General features: G+C 41.0%; 1 protein-coding gene across 1 annotated transcript in view; it reads right to left on the reverse strand.

Annotated features, from left to right (window-relative positions):
* Positions 1 to 22,474, reverse strand: part of dph6 (diphthamine biosynthesis 6) — a 65,064-nt gene extending 42,590 nt beyond the window's left edge. Inside the window, exons 1-5 of the mRNA XM_086094857.1 lie at positions 22,343 to 22,474; positions 21,945 to 22,036; positions 20,914 to 21,098; positions 4,840 to 4,913; positions 4,125 to 4,243 (exon numbers count right to left, since the gene is read on the reverse strand). Coding sequence (XP_085950983.1) covers positions 4,125 to 4,243; positions 4,840 to 4,913; positions 20,914 to 21,098; positions 21,945 to 22,036; positions 22,343 to 22,365 — 493 coding nt within the window. The 5' untranslated portion in view covers positions 22,366 to 22,474. The remainder of the gene's footprint in view (positions 1 to 4,124; positions 4,244 to 4,839; positions 4,914 to 20,913; positions 21,099 to 21,944; positions 22,037 to 22,342) is intronic.
* Positions 22,475 to 23,078: the final 604 nt, after the last annotated feature.

Consider the following 23,078-nt stretch of genomic DNA (forward strand, 5'->3'; position numbering starts at 1 on the left):
ACAAGCAGAACACCACACAGCTCTTTCCTCTTTCAGGATTTTGCTTATTGTTGTTTATATCAATTGTCTTCCAAAATATTGTCAGTTCCGTAGAAAGTTGTGCTAAATCAGTACCGACCAAAAACATCTGTTGCAAGCAGCAATTCACAGCAGACAATGCAGGTCATAATAACCAATTAAAATAAGTCTTATTTCTAGTTTTGTTAGCTTTTGCACACCGTGAGGAGCTTTGGTTGTGTTAAATTGCATAGTTAGCTCAAACAGCTTGTGAGTTCCCTTTCGTGTGTTGAATTAAAAGCCTGGAGATGGCAGATACCGTCTTAGCCAAACTGAGCCTAACTGCAAGAGCGCTATCGCAGATATCCGCAGGGTTTTTCGCGCAATCTGGTGACAGCTCTGCTTTAATCCCCGCCTTCACTGAGCAAATTAGATTTGTGACGTGTGGCACTTTAGCCCACTGAATAGATGGAATAAGCGTCTCCACTCCCTTGTCAGTGAGCACTTTTAAAACAACACTCAAAAACAATAGCTGTTCGCTATCGCCTCATCTTTTTGCAAAGGGGAAAACCTAAAGTGCTGGGGAAGAAAGAGAACCTGAGACAAACGATGATAAGATTAAGGTTATATGGACAATTTGTCAAGCTCTTTGTCAGGAATTCAGTGTCTGAATGGAATTATGGAAAGCGGAAATTGTGTCGGGATGAAACTCCAAATAAAATAAAGAAGAGAGAAACTTACTGACAATGAGCTGGACTTAATCAACCTCACATATAGATACGGTGATCATACGCTGTCATTGGTTCATCACGTTGCGGTATAATACATTGTCAAAAAAATTGACAAAGATAACTGAATTCCAAAGAAGGTTTTAACGCCATTTATTTGCCTCAAAAGAACAGGTGAAACTGGAAGAAACTACCTGACCACCAGTTTGCCATTGGAATCACTTACCTAAAGTCTTTGAACACTAATTGTACTGAAGTGTTATATGAGATTATGTGCAGTGAAGCTCAAAGGCTACTCAATGTGTTCATGCCAAGGGTAAAAGATCATGGGCTACTAAATTAAAAAAGAAAGAAAAGAAAAACGGATGGGGGGCTTTGATTTTGCACGTGCCAATTATCTCTGGAGAAGAAGCCCAATTAACTGAGGGACCTGTGGCGCCCTTACTCGCCAGCGTGACTCAATCGATTAACTAATTACATGAATATTTGATCATGACTTTCAGCATGGCCAATTACTTTTGTGCGTACGAGGTTTTACGCACATATTTGGTTTTTATATAAGAATATGTTGTTGTTTTTTATTGTGTTGGTGCATTAGTTAAATTTCAGTAACTTTTTTTTGCCAGATTCAAGATAGTTCAGTGACCAGAGGAGCTTTTTAATTTTTTTTATAGGTGTCGACAACTTTGTCCACATACGTACATACATAGGAAAGACGCCATTTTCTTCTGCCTGTACTTTTCTCCTGTTACATGGTATTAAGCTGCCATCAGCACAGATTTCAAACTTGCGGAGAATTCACTTAGAGGATTATCCTGCATTTGGACAGCTGTCTTTTCACAACGGGGATTTGTCATCAAGCTATATCCTCTCCTTAAGAAAAAAAGATACTTTTCTTTATCCATTCACTTTTAATTTGCACCTATCTTCCCGAGCAGCAAACGAAAGAATATTAATCTTTATTGACTTGGCAGGAAAGCGCAGGGACACGTTTCGCCTTATTATTTTGACAGAATATCATAAGCTGTTTTAGCTGTCATTTCATAGGGAGACTTAAACTTTGACCTCCACATTTTTTTACTTCATAAGTTAAATCCCTTCCAATCACAGTCCTTTTCTGTCTCCAACAATCACACACAGACACACACAGAGGCCACCAGGTACGTTGTTGTGTTGTCACACAATCTCCCTTAAAAACTCACTGCCCAGACCTGCTCTCACCAAAAGCTGCAATTAGAAGAGGACAGCCTGAAGGCCACCATTCAATAGTCTCCTTTCTAATTACCAGTGCCGCGGGACAAGTGAGGAGTCAGGGGAGATCCGATAAGATCTCCCCACTTTTTTTTCCTTTTTCTTTTTTTTTCCTGTAGCCAAAACACACGCACACACAAATGCCAATATAGTGGAAAGGGAGGCCAAGCCGCACGCTTAAAAAAGACACCCGAGGTGACATTTCTTTTTACCGGTAATTATAATCTGTGCAACAATGTGGAGGATTTGCTTTCAGGTGTAGTTTTGTTTATGGTAGAGAGAACAGAGTTACATATGACTCACTTCAGGTGTGGGTCTTTATTTTTTTTCTCCTTTCTCAATGTGAATTGTACCCTTAAACGTTATGGCCATTTTTCTCATGGTATTTTCTCCAGAAGAACCTCTATGGTGAACCCAGAAAATGTGTTGTCAATGTTTGAAGATAACTGCTGAAAACAACTGCAAATATTGGGAACTGTGAAGTACTCAACTGTGGGGATATATTCACAGTAAATTCCGTAGAGTAAATTTGACTGTGTTAGAGATAGGGACCAAATAAACTCAGTTTTAGAGTAGGCTAAGATTTACACTAGGAAGAGAGTAAAATGAAGAATTGAACAAATAAAATAAAAGTCACTCAAGGGTTGAGGAACCAACACACGACCTTCAGCTTGGGAGACTGCCACACTACCACCTGAGCTATGCCCCTCCTAATGTTTGCTTATCTCCAAGAGACCAAATACATTGTTTTTCTCTTGGAGTTAGGAAGATTCCAACTGACATGAGTGATATACTAACACACAGCAAGACCTGCGTGGCTCAAGGAGTAGATCGGCTGTCTCCCAAACTGAAGGTTGTGTTCGTTCCTCCGCCCTTCATTGACTTTTATTTTTCCCCAATTATTTATTTTACTCTCTTCCAAGTGTAAACATTACTCTAAAACTGAGTCTATTTGGTCCCGCTCTAAATAAAGTCAAATTTACTCTACATAATTTACTGTGTAGAGTTCATAGTTTTTCACTATTTCAGTTTTGCTGAATTTTTTGCGCATGTTCCTTCTACTAGCCCAAAAGTTGTTCCGAATCCTACTAGAGCCTGGCCTGGTGCAAACCTGACCTACCAAAGCTGTGCATTCATGAATAGAAAAAAATGTTAATCAATTAAGGTGATACAGTCATTTCATTCTGTGCAATCTTCGGTAGTAAAAAAAACCCATCAGTGTGGTGAGGTAAAGATGGTTCAGGGTTCGTTTGCCTTTATTTTAGCATAAACCTATAAGACCAAAACATTCAGATATCACAAATCTGATATTTATTGTAACACACAGAAGTGTATTGCTTGTGTTGAAAATACATGGGATAGGAAGAAGACTTTAAGAAAGTTATCACACATTAAATCACAATCTCAATGTTGATGGAAAGATTAATTTTCTAAATCATTCAGCCCCATTAACAGTGTTGAGTAATTATCATTTCTCACCAAGAAACGCAGAGGGAGTCTGCCAGCGACATCCCATTTGATAAAAGTGAACATTTGAACACTCAAGAAAAGTTGAACTTTTTTTTGCTTTCCTTAACATCCCCCTGTTAGTCATCTTCTTGCCCTCAGGCTCCAAAACAGGCAGGTAGGGCGCCGATTACAGCGCATTTACCTCAGCGTGGAAGCAGTTGAGAGACGCATATGTGCGCTCGCCCATTTTTACCACGCGAGTAAGTACGGAAAGCGGGTGTTGCTGCAGCGCGACGAGGGACACGTGCCGTTTATTGACGGGCTAAATGTGAACGGGAAGAGGTGGGCGATCACCTGCGATTACTTCTCAGCTGCCAGCCAGCCGCACACAATGGCGTGCACGCCCTCCTCCCTCTGCGCTCCTTATCTCCTCATATTGTTCTCTGCTTCAATGCCTTTGCCTCTGGCACACGTTTCGACAACCAGAGCTAAGCCACAGATTCGCGATTAGACCATTATTCTGCTTTTCTCGCTTTCTTCTCCCCTCGTCCTATCAGGCACTTATCAAAATTCTTCGATTCCCGTGACTACTTAACAAAGCCTCTGGAGAGAGTAAAATGGCTGACCACGAGGGGAGGGTTTGGGGTCGGGGTACGCGGGGGGCTGCAGGGAAAAAGGAGAAAGGGGAGGCCATCTCACCGAAGGCGGCGACTTTGATGAGTATGGCGTGGACGTCAGATGATATCATCTCTGAGAGCAGCAACTCCTGGTCGCGCCGCCACAGGTAGGCCAGAGGCTGCAAACCAAGACGTAAACACCTGGGGGGGACAGGTGGAAGTGAGAAAGGGGCGGTGTGGGGGGGCTGTGGGAAGATTAGAGTTAAAGTTTGAATGCCTCTAAAGTTGCACAAGTGCAAGTTGAACCAAAAATGTTCCAGAAGAATATGCCACAAACTTAGATTATGGAAAGCATAATCGAGATGATTTAGAAACATCTAAAATAATGCGGAAATTTGTATTGTGCTTTCTGATATTTAGAAATAATTTTTGCAAAATTATAAATATAAAAAGAGTATGCCTGAAAACTTGATTGACTAATCATTTTGTGAGACACACACACACACCTTGTATAACCATTTTAACACATAAATATATTTATTTTACAAAACATGATATTTTGTAACATCTAAAGTAATCATTGTGGGACTTTTTTTCTTCCTGACACAAACTGTAACTCGTAAATGGATATTCACAACAGGTCCACACATTTTGGCTGAAAATGCAATGAACAAGCTGACAGAAGAATATCCGACTATATTAAATCCCATTGTGAATTTCAGAATTAAGTCTAATTAAAGTCAAACGAGTTGTGTGAACGCGCGTATACGTCTGTGTGTGTGCGTTGTGAGACTTACACATTTTCAACACGGACCCTCTGGTAATCAGAGAGAATGGCCCCTGCAGACACTGCGTCGACACCCTCCTTTTCCTGTGGAGAGAATGAAGGAACCTTCAAATACAAGGCTCACCCCCCCCCCCCCCCCTCAATTTTCTATACAATATGTGCGATACGCTCAGTAAAGGCAATGACGTTCGCATCCCGTGGGGGTTAAATACCGTTTTCTCAACCTACAATGGTGTTTCTAATCTGACCCCGGCCACACACACAAACACACTGTGACATGCACACGCACAAATGGCAAGTCTTTCCATTCACTGTCAGGATGTTTACATTCTGGTCATATCAAAGTCACTGCGGTTCAGCCCATATTCCCTGGAGATTTGTCTATTTATTTAGCCATGAGTACACGTGTGTATGATACGTGCCTTAGCTCCATTTTCTTGCTCACTCTCTACCGGGTCTCTTGTTATCTATTGGGCGGCTCTTTTGGCCATGTCGGACCCTGCACTATAACATTCGAAAGTCTCCGGTTTACTGCAGTACTCCATTTTCTTGCAGCCCTTAGTCTCATCTTGAATAAAATATGTCCAACGGTGCCAAGAAGTGATTACAAGAGACCCTTGTTCCTCCTTTATTGTTGTCTGTTATTATAATCAGCTCCAACTGATGCGTTCACTGCGACGTGGTTTCTACAGTTTCCGGAAGTACTATTTTTTACTACATTTTATCCTTGTGGTTAGCAAATTTGCCTCATAGAATTGAGATTGTGGGTTCAAATCCATGATCAGACAGGTGGCCGGGAATGGGACATTGCAAGGTGCAAGCGAGACAATCAGGATGAGAGGTGAAACACCTCAGACTGGTCGTCTGTCATTGACACGATTGGGGCATTGTCAACTGGACCAACTACAACTACATTACTAATGGGTCAAAATCCGCAAGTAGAAATGACCGCCCAGAATGACAGCTGAAAAGCACACACCAGGACGAGTCATCAGGGTCATTTTTTGGCCGTAGCATATGTTTTCAATATCACTGAGGACCCTTCTAATTGCTTTTCGTCATATCCATATACTGTGTGACTCCAGGGAAGAACAGGAACATGTTCAAACCCGAAGCCACGCAAACAATCATACAAACACAAGCAAGGTGCAGTGGTGCATGCGGATACACACATTCCTTACCTCGGCACACCCTCCCCCACCGACACACACCTGCAGATTCATTAGAACATTACACGGGCTGTAATTAGAATGCCAGGCCGGTGGTGGGAGCGCAGCGGATGGAGCGGTCTCCAGTAAATTACCTTGTAGACATTATCAATTTCCCTGGCTACTGGTCCTTAAGATAACCCTCGCGGTCGTCCTCCTTCGCCGCCTCCCTCCCGCCCGTGCTTGCTTCCTGCAATTTTTCTCTGCCTGATAAACATGCTGATTAAAGCGAGCAGCGTGTAAACCTTTGATACTTTCCTAAATGAAATCCATGCCCTGCCTGGGGCCTGATGCTGTGCTGCACACAAACACACATGCAAGTCCAAGTAGGCATGCCTGCTAAATGCTAATCAGATAAAAGCATGCACTGTTGTGTGTGCGTGTGTATGTGTTTTGGCGAAAAATAGTGTGCAGTGTAAAAGGTAAAAAGGAGCATGCCGATAAATGCGGATCTAACTGTGTGACCTCAGGTTTAAACATCTTCAGGCTTCAGGATTCAGTATGTTTTAACATCACACCATTGTGAGAAACATTACAGTCAATTCCACTGGCTGGTGACAGTAATTAAGTCGGACTGATAGCGTTTCAGGCCCGGCATAGCAGCTAAGGGGGCTGCAGGCACAGTCGTGTAATTCGAGGTAAGCCTCAGGGCCGGCACGCTCGTCTAATGCAATGATAACCCTTTGCTTAAATGCAACTGTCACTTCCTAAAGAGGCCAATTAGGAGGCACAGATTGGGATGAGGATGGACTAAAAGAAGAATATAAGATAGGTTGAGTGTATCGAGTGAATCAACACCAATTCAATCATTTGATTGGCTTTGAAACTGAAGGGATCTGAGACTTTGAGGTTGGGATTTGACCTCGGTCAACATTGCGCAACCTCAAAGTTCGTAGGTCAAGTTACAGTGGCAAGCCAATGACAACAACTCACATGAATCACACATCTTTACCATTCTTAAGTGGAAACTTTGGAACAAAACCGATATTTCCGGAGACAGCACAGGCGGGGTGAACTCTGGACTGGACACCAGCCAATCACAGCACAGACAAATACTCATACTCACATTCACGTTGTAGGACAATTGGGAGTCTTCAATAAACGTAATATGCATTTTTTTTTAAATACAGTATGGACAAAAAACTGAGTATCCGGGGAAAACCCACGCTGAGCCGACCAACAGGCAATTCATTCTTCAGAAAAATACTGTGAACAGCGACTGTAAGAGGGATGATAAAAGTAGTTAAAAAAAATCAAAATCAAAATAACTATAACAACTGATAAAAAGGCAAGGTCGACCCATAAATAATCATAAGATTCTGGCTAAGCGTTTGATCGGCTTTGACCTTGTATATATGTGCACGGCTGTTGGCAGAGACGTCCCATTCCATGTCACATTTCCCACTTCATTAAAGGCAGATTCACCTGATGCCGGACCCGAGGCCCTGCGTTAACTCATGCCCCAAGCGGGACCAATTCAAGCCCGGCATTGTGCGACGGCACAACCCTGCAGCAGCCCCGTTGGAGGCGACTACTAAACAAAGGCCGGCCTAACTATCCCTGTCCTCTCCATCAGGCACAAAAAAGCTATTAATGAGGATCTATGGCCCTGAGCAATGGAAGCCCTTGGTCCCCTAGCCATGTCCATCAGGGTACTTAGCCTCATGCAGTCATTAACTCCTGTTACTAATTGTCAAATTCATTAAAGTCCTCCTTACCCCCGCATCCGGATTGTCTCCCATGTAAATGGATGGAAGAGGACTGAGTTATTAAGATGTCAGCTGCAGGGGAAGATTAAGGCCAGGAGGCATGCTTCACAAAGAAACGACACGGCCATTAAACTCAATCGCAAGGTAGTGTGCGTGATATACTTTGTAATTATATATACATTCATCTTGGTAGGCACATAAAAGAGTTGTTCAATTGTATTCACAGTCACGCTGCCTTCAGGTAAGACATGTATTTGACCAAATGGTAGGACAGGAGGAATAACATCACACAATTCAGGCCCCTACAGTAAAATCAAATGTAACCTGTTCCTTGATGCTGGCTGACTTCCAAGTAGTTCTAGTTTCAAAACAATTTCACTGTAAGATGCAATTTAAAGTGAATTATTAAAATGTTCCGATTAATTCTGTCATGCAAGTGTCTAAAGTAAATCTACTCACCCTGACTGACACTTAATGGAGTAGAAACCTATAAAAAGCCACCACGCCTGCATTTTAAAATAATCTCAAGTCAATTTATATGTTCCATTTCATACTGTGACTTGGGTTTCTGTTTGAGTTTGTGAGACTTGTGATTGAATGGTGACCAGTCCAGGAGGATAGTTCCAAACTTACTTGTCCAACACAGCCTTATACAGAGGCAAAACTGAACAATATTGGGGAATAAAAGCTATTAGCAGCAACCCAGACAATTAGAACACCATAAAATATTCAAAATTCTATATTCCTCCAGAATACATAAGAACCCTCATTAGCTCCCTCCCAATGGCTGTCACTGTGATGTCTTAATTATACTGCTTAACAATACAAAAGCTCCATTTAGCGAAATGCTGGGTTTCCAAAATGCCTCCTTCAGCCTATTCTGGCAACGGTGAGATGCCCGAGTTGGCGGATCTTGACTATTATGCGCCGCCTTGACAGACATTTCCATGCAAAAGAGAGAAAAAAAATCATCTTTTTATCGAGTCCAAAGTTGTTGACGCACATTTTCCATTATGTTATTGCCTCTTGCATGTGGCGGGCTTCAGTGTGATGGCGGGGAAGGAGGAGGAGTGGAAGGTGACAAGGTAGAGAAATTAATTAAAGTGCTTTGAATGACAGCTTGCTCAAGGGCATCAGGGCACCATCACACGCTGTATTGCCATCATCATATCGACACCACGGCTAACCTCTATCCTTTAGCCACCCCCATCTTGTCAAACACTCCTCCTCTCCATCCAGCTCTTTCAGGACCCATCAAGTAAGTGACTGGACGCTTTTAATGTTCTCTCCATTAGATCAGCTCGGCGCCCTATAGTCATGTAATGTAATGACACGGTGAGAACATGGAGTGAGGGGCTGGGCAAGCTCAAGTACATGTAGTACGTGGCGGATAGGGCCAGCTCGGGTCAAGTGATCGTGTTTAATGCGATGCGGACGAACAGTCCCGGGGCGTGGCTGGCTGACCTGACAACTCCAGACAAGCCCCACTGACAGGAAACTTAGTGATGGCTTATTTTGTTTTAAATCAGCGTCTAATCCGTCTATATTGTGATTCCATGAAGGTGGACATAGCCTAAGGTGACCGATGATGTTTTGAAAATTCAGACCCAGAAGCCAGTTTCTCTTAAGTGACATGCAGTGTTGTACCTGCATGAATTCAACAAACGAAAGTTCATGAACTCGTTCTGATTTTGGACAAACGTAAACTGATGAACGTTTTTGCAAACTATATTGAACAACAGTTCATTTTTCCTAAGAGTGCCAGGTTTTGTTAGACTTCCAGGAGAAACCCCAGCAAAACACACGGCAGACCAACCTTCATATGTAGGGATTTAGGACTAGGATTAACCTGAAGTCTTTCCATATTGACCATATTTTGAGGGCATGTTCATCCAGTTCGCGCGGCACAAGAAGGCAAGCTCAAGTCACAGACTTAAGTACAAATTCAGGTTACAAGGGTCTTGGGAACAGAACTCCAACATAAACCAAGGATCCTCTGCATTGGTGAGCCTAAGGTTTTACCTTTCAAGGCTAAAGATGTTATCTTACATCTATTTAAAATCGGCCCATTGCAAGCCTCCTCCCTAAAACACACGACTTGATCTGGTCGGCTACAAATGTGATCTTAAACTGTGCGAAAAAGCTGGGACAAAAAACTCAAATCTAGGTACAATGCCACAGTTTACAACTTGACGTGCAGGCTTAGCAGCTGTCTTTGCAAAGCTCCGGAAATCTTTCACAGTCATTCTTGTTGGTAATTTGGCAAGGCTTTCTTTCCTGGGCAGCTGTTGAGAGACGGGTCTGAGCTCACGGACAGGCGGGCTCGTGATGTTTCACACGTGGGTCCTCAACCATTCAGTTTGGCGGGATAAGAAAAACAAAACGACTCACAAAACGGGTTATTGCGATTAGGTGAGGTAAAGTAGTCTCCTCCATTGAGGGGTATGGTCTCGTCAAAGCAATGAGTGAGTATTGTCATTGCCTTTGACGTGGCAGATTTGCAACCAAAGCTACTGCAACCAAACAATTGCTAGTTCCATCAGATACAATGCCGCAGACAACTCTTGCAACTTGTTTTACACGCTCACATAGGTATAGTTATTTATTCCATATAGCATAGCCGCCACTCCACTGCTAGTGTTAATTTTATTCTCGACTGCTCGTAGTTACATTGTGTCCTGCTACTGTCCACTTACAGCTCTATAACAAGAATTTCCCCGTTGGGCTAATGTTGTACACTCATAATTCATTTTCATCGATTCGGACACACTACTAAGTGCATATAGAATAACGGGAATTTAGGAAATCATAAAAAATATATATATATATATATATATTGTTTCACGAGTTTCCTCTTGGATATATACAGATAGACGTCTTGCCAGACGCAAGGCTGGGGAGGTTGAAGGCTACGGCCAAAGCAAGCACAAAGACCAGGTTTCAGCAAGCTCAAGGACGAAGGGAGCTTCTCATATCATAACATGGATGGAAAATTTTATGTTGGGCAGCAGGCGAAACGGTAGGTAGTTTATCAAACTAGTGTAGGCCCATGAATACTTCCAATTCAAGACGTGAAAACCAATACGTTAATGTTATTTTCGGCATAAAGTGGGACAATATCCCTATGTTTCAACATTATCAACTGGGGTTGTTTTTGCAAAAAGCGGAAATGATCTAAAGGAATCCAAACATTCCAGGTTTCGATTGTCACCAATAAAAGGCAAAAAAAAAAAAAGTGCGGCATAAAGCATAAAGCAAAAAGGAAAATAATAATAATCCCAGCTCCATCACAGCTAAGGTAAGAGAGTCTATGACAGAAATCCAAATGAGAACCACCCATGCCACGGAGAGGTAAACCATGTCAGTTGCTTTTCATGGTCTGAATCAACCGACCGTTCCACAGAAGGTCCATGCGCGCTCATGTACTGACGTTCATGTATATATACACACAGTCACGTGCTGATCTATAAACACACACACTCTCAAATGTAAATGTTGTTTCTGGTGAGGTCAGGTTCCAGGCTCTTGGCATATTGGCCCGCTCTGTCTGTCCCGTAGTCGACATTGTGTCGCTCCAACCGACCATCACAGACCCTTCGCCCTCCCCCGGAGAGCAACTGCAGGAAAACATGCTGCTTAACCTATTTGCCAGACTGCAGGTGGTGTTTTTTTTCTCTCCCAACAGTGGGTTATGACTTAAGCTTCGGAAAAGTAATGGGGCCTGCCACAAATATTTCTTGTGGGGGAATGGCTCACAAAATAAAACATAAAAGGAAATAATTTTGGATCTAAAGACTGCTTGGCTGTCTGTTGTAAAGTACTCAGCCTGACTGGCTGTTGATACCATTTTCTCTAATAACAAGCCAATACATTTTATTCCCCCCCCCCCCCCCCCAAAAAAAACAAAAAAGTTTCAGGTTTTGCATGTGAAGATAAATTATTTAAGAGGACCAGAGAGCTGTCTCAGGGTGAAGAACAAGCTACTGTAAAAATCAATCATAGCCATTGCACACACATTGATCAGTAATTGAAATGTCCTGAAGAAATAAACTACTGCTGTAAATAACTTAGGAACAGTTCTAAGAAACATGACAACAGTTGACAACAGAAACATAAGAATATTGAATCAATTGTGGATGTATCGTGATACCATCATGAGCAAAATGGCTTTTTACGTGATCATTTGTTTCTCATTTCATTGGCAAAATGACTTTGGGCATGAATCATGTACAAAGAGGAAATTCACATATTTTACCTTTTATTTTGCAAAAAGATAATTACCAGTATTACACTTGGGGAAGACAATAATCAGAAAATAAGTTTGATTATAAAATGTGTCACTGATTTTGTTATTCAACAACTTCAATGCCCTCTTAGAATATCGTCAAAATGCGCTCAAGAGTCAAGACAAGTATGAACACGCGCAGTCTAGCCAATGGAACAAAGTGCTAGCTTGGCAGTGGTTAGTGCTGCCCTTGGTGAGGCAAGATAAGACAAACAAACACAAGGATAAAGCTAGCATTAGCTTTTGTACGGATAAAAGGTACAGTGACCAAAACACCAACATGAAACAAGTTTTGGCTGCTTGTAAGCTCATTCCAAGAACAGCATTCGGTGGTACCCCTGAACCGCAAACAAGCTCACATTAGCTCAGTTATTGATCGTGTCTCCTAAACCCTTGCCTGTGACCTCTGAGGTCATGATTTATGTATTAAGCCGCTTTTAAGAAAAATCAATTTTCCTGTTGAGCCGGCCCCCCGAAGAACGTCTAATGCGGCACCGCGCCGGTAATCAGAGAGGGGCTGTATGTTTGATTTTGACACCCGCCCCCGCCCTCCTCCAGCAGTTCACACCACTCCGACTTGTCTTCTAACACCTCAGCTCCCTAATCGATACAACTAAGAGATTCCTCCGCCTGCTCGACAGCCTGGTCTCTACAGTTTCCCTCCATCCCCTGCAGCATCTTGATCCAGAAAAATGTGTGACGACAATGCAATAAATACAAAGTCAAGGACCTGTAAGGACATTTGGACAGTTTTTGTTATCTAAAGCTGAGCGTGTAGCGGACTTTTGAATCGGAGGCCAGTTTCAAGTCTGGTTGGGCATCACGTGCAAAAAGTGCATTGTCCAGAAGGAGGTGAGGAACAACTAGCTGCTCCTGACAGGTCGTTAAAAAGCCAAACACATTTCGAGATGTGACATTTGATTGTTGATTGAAATTTGGTCGACCGGACCCCCCCCCCCCCCTTTTTTTTGCCTTTTTCTGTCAATGCACAAAGTGGATGAACAGTGACTTGTTGCAAGTCAGCTTCCTAAATAATACAATTTAGATGCAACAAATCACAGCCACCTTAGGTCTACCATAGACATTGACCCCAAAAATATAGCAACACATGGCTGACTCACTTTTCAATCTAGCCCAAGTTTGGTGATGGTTACAAGACAGGTTTGTATCAAATAAGCCTGTTAGCAAGATAATTAAGTCAGTTTAGACACTAAAAGTAAGGTTCTGTAATTAGTAGAAAACTGACCCATTTCAGTTGTTGTTTTTCAGTGACAATCACGGCAAGCTGGATGACAACAGTGAACACAGTGCAGTGATTCACAAAATGGAACACAAGACTTTTTATTATGATTCCCAAGACAAATAGACGATTATATTTTTGTAAAATTTGGTCCCTGCCCTGGCAATAAAGAAAGGCTTCGGTGGATGTCTGTGCTCTCTGAGGACCATTCTTTAAAGCAAATGTACATCACTGTAAGCCTTTTTACTGTCTCATGTTTCTCTATTGAAGGTCAGGATCTAAATTAGAAAGAACTTCATATGAAAGCATATGCAAATAGAGCAAGTGTAAACTGATCAGCCTTACCAGTGTTTCGCAGAATGCATTTCAGCGCAGCAAATTCGACTTGAAAGTAACATTTCCATCCTCGCCAACGCCAGCGTTCGGTGTGACAGAGATGTCACGGCGCCTCTAATTAAAGCTGGCGGATGGGAACGCGTGCGTAGGGATCATCTATAGTTCCTCATCACTCTAATGAGCTTAAATGTCTTCGTCTGCATTCGTCAGCTCAAAGGTTACCAAGTAATAGAGTCACCAACGACTTCAATTGTAACGCGAGTGTTGTGTTTTTGCCACTGTGCGATATTATCTCTCAACAAGTTAGCCTCTGAAGCTTGAACAGCATGCAAAGGTTTGTAGCTTTGTTTTTGCAATGCAATGACTATAAGGGTATGTAACATCGTCAAGGCCAGACTTAATTAAAGTGTTGGTTTGCCCATTTGTTTGTGCCACACTATTTCATGTTTTGTGGTATTGTGGCGCTGGGGTTCGTGTTCCGACAGTTGCATATGTGTAATTAGCATATTTTACCAAAAAACACAAAAAAAATAGGCATATTTGCTGGTCATGCACAACGCAGAAAAGGCGGGATCACTTTAGCAACTGGAGTGTGTCTGCGGCATCCTGTAATTAGATGTGTGATGACGTCAGGTCCAGCAACTTAGTATGAAATATTTTTTGCGGAGCAACATCACTTTTAACAGAATGAAGTAGGAGAAGTGAGTGTGTCAAGGCGTCGGGCTACGTCTTTTACAACTCTAATACCACCTAATATCTTTTTTTTCTTTATTTTGTGTTGGTCTTGATTTTTCAAAACCTCAACTTAGGGAAATTGTAAAAGAGGAGCAGCTTTTACAAGCAGAGTTAAAAAAAAAAAAAAAAAATCAGGTGGTCCTCTATTTATGACCATGTTCCATTCCTAAGGGTGGAGACAAACCCTGAATGGGGTAGATGCCACGGACTTCCGACTTCCGGGTTTTACACATCAGCACCGTTTCCGGCCGCGTTCCAACACTCGCACCCCCACCCCTGCGCCCCCGAACCGCGCGCTCTTGCTCATCGGCGGGAGGGCGTCTCGGCTATCTGAAATGCTTCCGACACTGAGACAGGCACTACACACTCGCAGTCTCGCACCCGTCGACGGGAACGCGCAACCGAGGGGCACAAAGGCGGAAGCACAAGTACTGGGACGCGGCCCACACGTCGCAAACCGGAAACGGAAACAAAGTTGATGGGTGAAAACCTGGAAGTCAGAAGTCCCGCCTCCTCCGTGTCATATAGTCCATTAGTATGTAAGTCGGATAGTGTGAATAGGAATTAAGTCATAATTCCAGTAAATATTTGTATGAAAAACCCTTCAAGGCCAAAACAATGTATGGAATGCTTCAAGGACAACATGATCATCTGATTCCGTCTCCAAATCATTTATAACAAATTCTGGCATCGGCAGGCGGAGTAAAAATGGATGATAACAATATGAAATGGTGAAGATATGTTCATGCACTTGCAACTTTATCCAGATAATCACCACAATGGAATGCCAGCCTTAAAAAAAATGGTCTTGTATTTTCATTGTGTAATTCAACTACTGTGTTAATGTTTAACAATGTCAAAATGACTGCCCGGAAAAAAAAGTTTGTCAAAAGAACAAAGCTTGTGATTTACAGCTACTGCATATACGGTGAGTATAGTGTACCTAAGAAGAAAGGCTCATAAGCTACATTAAAAAAACAGGTGCACGGACGAGATGGATTTGTCATCACACGCAACAGAGCTCAGCATTTACCTGACCTTGAACACACGCCACATACATGTGCACAAGCGGGGGTCATGGGGCACAAAAAAAGCCCCTGTGTCAGGCCACAGAGCACAGCGAGAAGGATAAAGGATTTGAGGGATGTGATATGACTAATATGAGGGGTTTTGCAGGCCTTCAGGGGGTGGTGGTGCTGGGGTGCGAGGCGGGAGGGACTGTGCGTTACAGCCAGGGGTGACTGACACTGCTGATCTGTATCACACATCAGAGCGGATCACACACACACATGGAGTATGGAATCACACCATAGAGAACCATTTTACTCCTTTAAAATCCACAATCAGAATATCGAAGCAAGGCTTGGCAAAGGAATTCAAACTCAGATGGCATAATTATGAGGAATTGATTAACTGAAGCAATTGAGGCAAAATTATGTGCGGTCGCTCATGGACCGACAACCACCGGTTAAACTCCTCCCGGGAATATTCATCTATGAACGTCTATCATTTTATTCTAGTTTCCAACCCCTTTGCCACAACCTCATTGCCACCTGTCGTTGGCTCCGCCACTCTGTACTTTCTTATTCTTTTGTTACAATGCTTATAATTTTTAAGTGTTCTTCAAAAATTACCAAAAATCGTATACTTTCGAAGATGGAATGCTATTTGGGGGGGGGGGACACATACAAAAACACCACAATATTTCATTTTAAATTCTTACCAGAATAATTTTTTTCTGTTTAAGAAAAACTTTATCTTATGGAAAGAAAGAAAAAATGTCATACCTGAATAAAAACTTTTTTCAGAGAATAAAGTCATACTATTACAATTATAAATGTCCACCTTTGATAAGATAACAAATCCTAATATTCCAAGAATGTATTAATTACTTTTCTGAGAAATTAAATATCAAAAACTGTTATGTTACACCGATACACCAATAAATATATCATAATGATAAGACAAGAAAAAGTTCTGAGTTAGATGGTGATAAAATTGTAATTTTACAATGATAAATATTTAATCATAGCACCTGAATAATATATGGGAGGACTCTAAACCTCAGGCTGTTGCATTCATGCTACTATAGGAATTAAGACATTCAATTGACAAAATCACACTACTATTTTTTTACTATTCTGTGTCTTCCTCTAAAATTATTCTCACAATAATTTGAACCAGGCATCTTTCTCTCTCTCTCTCCCTTAATTATTATTAATTAATTATTCATTTTCGTCGTCTCGGACATTTATTCCTAAATGCCCGTCCCTACTTCAGATGTCATCTAACAAACCAAAACGCCTTAAAACAGCCCTACGGGAGAAAGAGAGGACTCTTTTTGTTCTGCCTCCTCTTCCTTCCCCAAAACAAGATTGTTCAAAGATGAGCACCTTGCAGGACGGGATGAGATGGCCGGCTGTCCCACTGCACGTCGATCGGGTTACACAGTTCAAAGCCACGCTGCCATGCACGGCCAGCGGTGAGAGCAAAGAGGCCGAGGATAGGGCCGCATTGTCCTGCTGTCATTAGCGCCGCTGCCAGCAGATGGATGGCTCATCACCACCCCCGCCTCCCCCCACCCCGCTATTATGATTGGGATTCTTCTTCCTCTCCTCTCTGTCAACAAAAGGTTCTGAAGAATATGATCTCTTCCTTTGATTCTTTTGAATGGCTCCAAACATGCAAGTGGACAGGATCAACTTCCCGGTTGGGTCCATAGATGGCACTGTTGGCTCACGCTGACAAAAGCCGTAGGAAGGCGGGAAGAATGCTCGGCACTGAAACTCATCAACTCCAGGAGAGGAAATCTTTCATCTTTTGCTGTGGTGTCATTTGCCAAATATAATCTTGTAACTTCTAATTAATTCGTGAATCTTTCAAAACCTCACACTTTATGAACAGATCTTTTTTTTTTCCCACGGATAAAATGTGTTATCAGTCAACAGCTTGTCATTAAAATAAGTTTTTTTAACTTCTCAACTTTAATGAATATGTGTTGAACATAACAAAAAGACTTATTTGGCGAGTCTGTAAACCCTCCAATTCACACTGCGTGAGCCAAAACCTCAGAAAAGCTGACATCCACGATCACAAAGTTGTTCTTTTGGCTGACTTCACTCAGCGAGAGAGAGCGAGAGAGGGAGGAAGCCTGTTGTTTATGGTTGCAGGTCTGCCGATGACGGCGCGAGGGCTAAACGAGGGGATCACTGGAGGTCTGCCAGCCCACCAGGGGCCCCGCGGGACTGCAACTGCCGTGATCTATGGCCTGTGTGACTGTGGAGGTCAGCGCTGAGAAGCCTTGGAAATGGGGAAATTAGCATCCTTTCGCAATTATAGAGGCCTGACCACGGGGGGGAGATGGGATTATATCACATACCAGAAGCATGTGTGCAACACGGTCAGGAAAAAGGGGTACAGTAGGAGTTCATCTGGGTCCGCTAATGTACACCCACGGGGGTAATTACTGGACTTTCCCAAGGCCAAAAAGTTGCAGGTATGTACAGGTAAGAAAGGGTAAATTACGCATACAGTTTTGCCCTGGAATTTATTACCATTTACATAATTCCCCATGAGAACTTTTTTTTCCAAATTGGATGATCAACATCCTTGAAGGCATTGTCTCACACTTGGAGACTGTCTAATTTGTAGGCTCAAAAGCCTGAAAAAGTGAGAAGGTTGGGGGGGGGGGGGGGTGTGCACATGGGAAACCTTAACACACGGGCAAAACATGTAAAGCCACCAACTTAAACAGAAGATGACAAAGAAAGTCAGACAGAGGGCGCAAACTGCCCTCAGGCAAGTTCGCCAGCCTTTGACTATACACTGGCGATGTGCGGATAAGCATGGGGGAGGGGGGTGGGGCATTAGGTCCTGAAGTCTTCCACCGTCAAGCCCCCCACCAACACTGCACAGACACATTCTCTCATTCACGACAACTTGAAAGAAATGTTCATGTCTGCAGAAAAAAAAAATATATAGCTGTAGGAAATTACTGTAGCAGCCACTAAATGTTTTTAGAATTGATTATTCTATCCATTAATCAGGTAATCGGGTTAAAAAACTAGTTTTCATTATTAAACAACAATGTCAATACAGAATATGTATGTGAGGTACACATATTGTTTTTGTCAACTTGGGGTCGGCATCTTCACATTCTACACTGTAGTATCTGTGACTTTGAACGTGTATGGCTTTAAAAGGAAAGGCCTGGTGGGTGATATGTGAATAGCTGGCTATTGTTAGCTCAGGTTAGTATGCACATATATTTTGTATGCCGTTCAAGAGTGATCACTTTTCCCTTCCATGTAATCTCGTTTCCCTTGACTTGCCATTTCTGTCACTGGACACATTCTGGAAATTGCTTTTTTTTTTCATCCATCTGACTAGCTAAAAAAGCTCTTGATATAAAATGGCACGCAATAGACGTGCTAGCCTGTAATATTTGTTTTAATGTAAAAGTTTTTTGTAAACTCCCAAGTAAAAACAATTTTGCCATATTACCAGTACCTAAAGCTCTATGGCGGAATAAAATGAATATGAATTCATTTTTGTTAGAAGAGGATCATTTTGTTGGATCTCTGCCATGAAAAGAACCAGGTTCCAACTTTTTATATAAAACTTTAATCATCCGATACAGCACTTTGAGAGTGACTTACCATGTACGACAGATTAAGAGCACCGACATGACTTTGTCATCTGCCGTGCAGTTTAGCAGCACTTTACAACATGTGCAAAGAGCACCGTGACCGTTGAGCGGGCCAGATGGAATCAGACAAGTAAGGCCCCTCCGAGACGGCACTAATGGGCTACTAAGTGAGTACGAATCCGAAGAGGAGGACTTGTAAAACATCTCAGCGGTGCGACATGTGTCGTGAACCTTAGCCGACGGGAAAAGTTTAGTGGCGCTCGGAGAGCTTGACAAACGTGAAGAGCGGTCGGCGGAGAACATGTCGGCCAAAATACTTTGGAACTGGAAGAGTTACAGTATGTGAGTTCGGGGTGCTGTGAAACTTTCTGTCCAGTGTCAAGAAGACGCCAAATGTTGTGTCTCTATAAAGAATACAACTTGCTAGCTGTGTTGTTTTCTTTATAGCAAGTACATTTCTGACTGGCTTAAATAAACTTGAATCCATATTGAAATGCTGTCATTTGCATAACACATAAACCACTAAAAACTGTCCTGGAACCGAACCTTCAAGAATATTTATCATAAGATGTGTAAAATATTGTATAGCACACTAAATAATTTATATAAATGACCGTTAAATGTTACGGTGAATTCTCATTCAAAAAAATAATACATGAACACAGAATCCTCTCACAGTGGGCCACTTAAGACAAGAATACGCTTCTTTCAAATACAGTAGTCACCGAGAAAAAACAAGTACTGAAGTTATTGAAGTTAAGTTAGTGAGTTTTCTAAGGCCATTCAGAATCTGCTGCGAAACAAAACAGCAGCACTGAAGCATTTAAACAGCCTCTGTAAAGTTCTGTGTTTAAAATTGAAGTTGATCTGATGTTACTGTATGTGGAGATGGTGATGTGTGTTCCTCCACAATATTATGTACATATTTGATTAATTCCAACTAGTGATAGACCGATGTGTTTTTTTCAGGGCCGATACAATACTGATTATTAGTAGGCAAGGAGACTGATAACTGATATTTGGAGCCGATAATCTTTTCAGTAAAATAAAAAAATATTTGCATCACAATAAAATAAGCACGTTTGTTAAAACAACTTTTCAAATTTTCAACATATTATTTTAATTTAAAATACAGCAAATAGACAGCTTTGTTTTACAATTCTAACAAAAAAGTAAAAACTTTTCTATAGTAAGTAGTAGTTTTTCAAAATTTAAAAATATCTGAAATTTTAAACTTTCACTTATTTTTGCTTTAATTTTAACAAAAGAAAAAATCTGCATCTCTAATAAAGTGAAGTGAAATTTTAAATAGATACAGTATATACATAAAAATGTCGATGAAAGAACCCAGTTTTAAATTGCTCTAAATCTCTGTGCTCGCAAACATAGCACATTTTGGGTTCTCGTCAGTGTTCGTCGAATGTTTCAAGAGATGTTCACAAACTGAAAATTTGTCAGAACATGTTCAGAATTTCTTTGTGACAAGAAAACCACGACGAGTAAAAATGTTCTGTGACCATCTTTGCAACCTTTTACAACATTTTACGGACCCTGAAGAAAACACAAAATTCACTATGTTCGCAAACATTCGCCGCTCAGAAAGATAACAGCTTTATCGGTGTAAAATGCCGATAGTTCTTAAAATGATATATATCGGCACCGATAATGAGGATCAGTCTATCTCTAATTCCAACCAGTCTGCCTTGGTTCTTGCCATTAAACTTCACATATATTGTAATATTATATAATTTTTTAACAATTTCACAATTGCATTCCCAAAATGTGTTTTTTTTTTCAGAATAGCACCTAACTCCACCTGCAGCTGAGTAAAAAATCACCCCAGTGCCTATTTCTTTTGGAAACGCACCAGCATAGTAGATTTCAAAAGAATACTGTTCCAAAACAGCGCAGAGCAAAATGTACCTTGACAAGGCTTAGCAGATGATAAAGATCCTCCACCTCATCCCCCTCTGTCTCCTGATAGTCTCTGCCGGTGTCCAAGCTGGATCCCTGGATGGTACGACGGTAAAGGGGCAAGTCCATGGCCTCGGCATACAGCTCGATGGCCTGGTGGCCCACTGTTTGGTACATGTAACTGTCCAGCTCATCTGCGAAGTAGGGTAAAAATATATATATAAAAAAATAATAATAATAAAAAAAATAAAAGTGAGGATCAAGACAAGGTGTGATGACATGAGGAATATAAATGTAACTGCCAACTTTTTTTTTGTTTTTTACAAAGTACTGTATAGAAAATGAAAAATAAAGATAAAGTTGCAGGTGCTATGACAATAAAGTCTAATAAAATAATGTCATGACGAAAAATATACAATATATTGTAAAAAGTTATTAAAAAAATGTTGAAAATAAGTTTAAAAGTAACACAAGTAATAAAAAACTACAAAATATAATGTAAAGCTGTTCAATAAAAATAAACAATAATATAAAAAAGTAGCATGCCAGCTTTATTAAAATAAAATAAAAGTAATTAAAATTAAAATTCTGACCAAAATCGACCCCTTGTTCTCTTTACATTGGCAGCTTTTTCTTCTAATATTACAACTTAAATTCTGTAACTTAAAAAATAATTCTTGCTCTTGGTACTATTTAATGTTTCGCTTGAAGTATCCATTTTTTAAATGAAGCAAAACAAGGAGAAATCAGAAGAAATAAAAAGCCACAAGGACAAAATGACTAAATACAATGTAAGAGTAACATATTAAAAAGTTGATACACTTTAATAACACGGGCGACACAGTAGACAACTGGTTAGCACACCAGCAATCCTAATTAATAGAAGCAGTAAAATAGATGGATGGATATAGATAATATAGATAAAAATGTACGTGCATTTATATTTTGTTTATATTATTTTATGAAAGGCCTTTGCAATATGCATAGTTTTATTAGCAATTGTTATGTTTACATATATAACCACAATAATACGTCCTCACCTTTGTGTGCAGGGCGTAGGTTGGCCAAAGCTACAATGTGATGACCAGCAGCCACGCACTGCATCATGTTGTAACAGCTGTCTTTGCCCCCACTGGAACCATAACACAAAATACTATGTTACAATAGCTCACGTTTATTTGCAACATGCGGTGTTCCTTTTTCAAATACTATACAGCAAGTAATGTTATTTTAATGGTGGTAATGCCAAGGTGCCAAAAGCACTCACGCTCTGTATTGAATTAGTACAGAATACGGGATACTAAGTATTTAGTAAATCTACTCAAGTGCAGTCACGAGTATAGTTACTTCCTACCGTGATTGGTACGTCTGAAATGCAAATACTATTGTTTCCAATGACTTTTGGCAACATTAAAGAGAGCGGTGGGATGCCGTTTACCTTATTAAAGCGACTACTTTCATCTTCAGATACTTAGTGTATCAAATCCAATGTAATGTTGAATAATGTGACACTTCAAGCCGGTGCCCGAGCTCTCTCTTCGAGCTTGTCTGTATACAACTACACGTGACAACACTTCCGGGTTGGAAGGACCCAAAAGAGTTGACGCGGTGCCCCGAAATGTGCCTGAATAGAAAAGCGTGACTAAAGCATTCTGTGTGACCTTCTCTCTTTCTCTCCGTGTCTCATTTTCTCTGTCTGTCTGTCTCTCGCATTAAAAAAAAAAGTAAAAAAGAAAATAAATAAGAACAAATAAGCAAAAATAAATATTTAGACAGAATCAAGGACATTTTATTTAATCTCTTCCAGAATAGACTCAAACAGCCGCCATCATATCGTGTGTGCGTGTGTCTGTGTGTGCTTGTTTTTTAGTGCTTTCATAAAATGCGCACTGCAAAAATAAAATGTTCAAAGTACTACATGTATTGGTAATTTGAAAATGTCTAACAAGTTTGAATTTTTTTTAGCGACTCTAAAGTTAAATCAACTCTTCTCATTAAGTAATGACAGTAATATTTCTTAACATTCTTAACAGTTAAGTTTCAAAATAAATGAACCACTGTAACATTACTATGTTAAACCTATAAAACACTGCCAATTTAGTAATAATAAGTAGCATTTAACAATATTATTGTTAACACATTTTTGACTCGATTTTTAGGTGATATGGCACACA

Source organism: Leptonotus elevatus, chromosome 14 (assembly GCF_054856555.1).
Source record: "Leptonotus elevatus isolate MCC_2025b chromosome 14, RoL_Lele_1.0, whole genome shotgun sequence".
NCBI classification, from domain to species: Eukaryota; Metazoa; Chordata; class Actinopteri; order Syngnathiformes; family Syngnathidae; genus Leptonotus; species Leptonotus elevatus.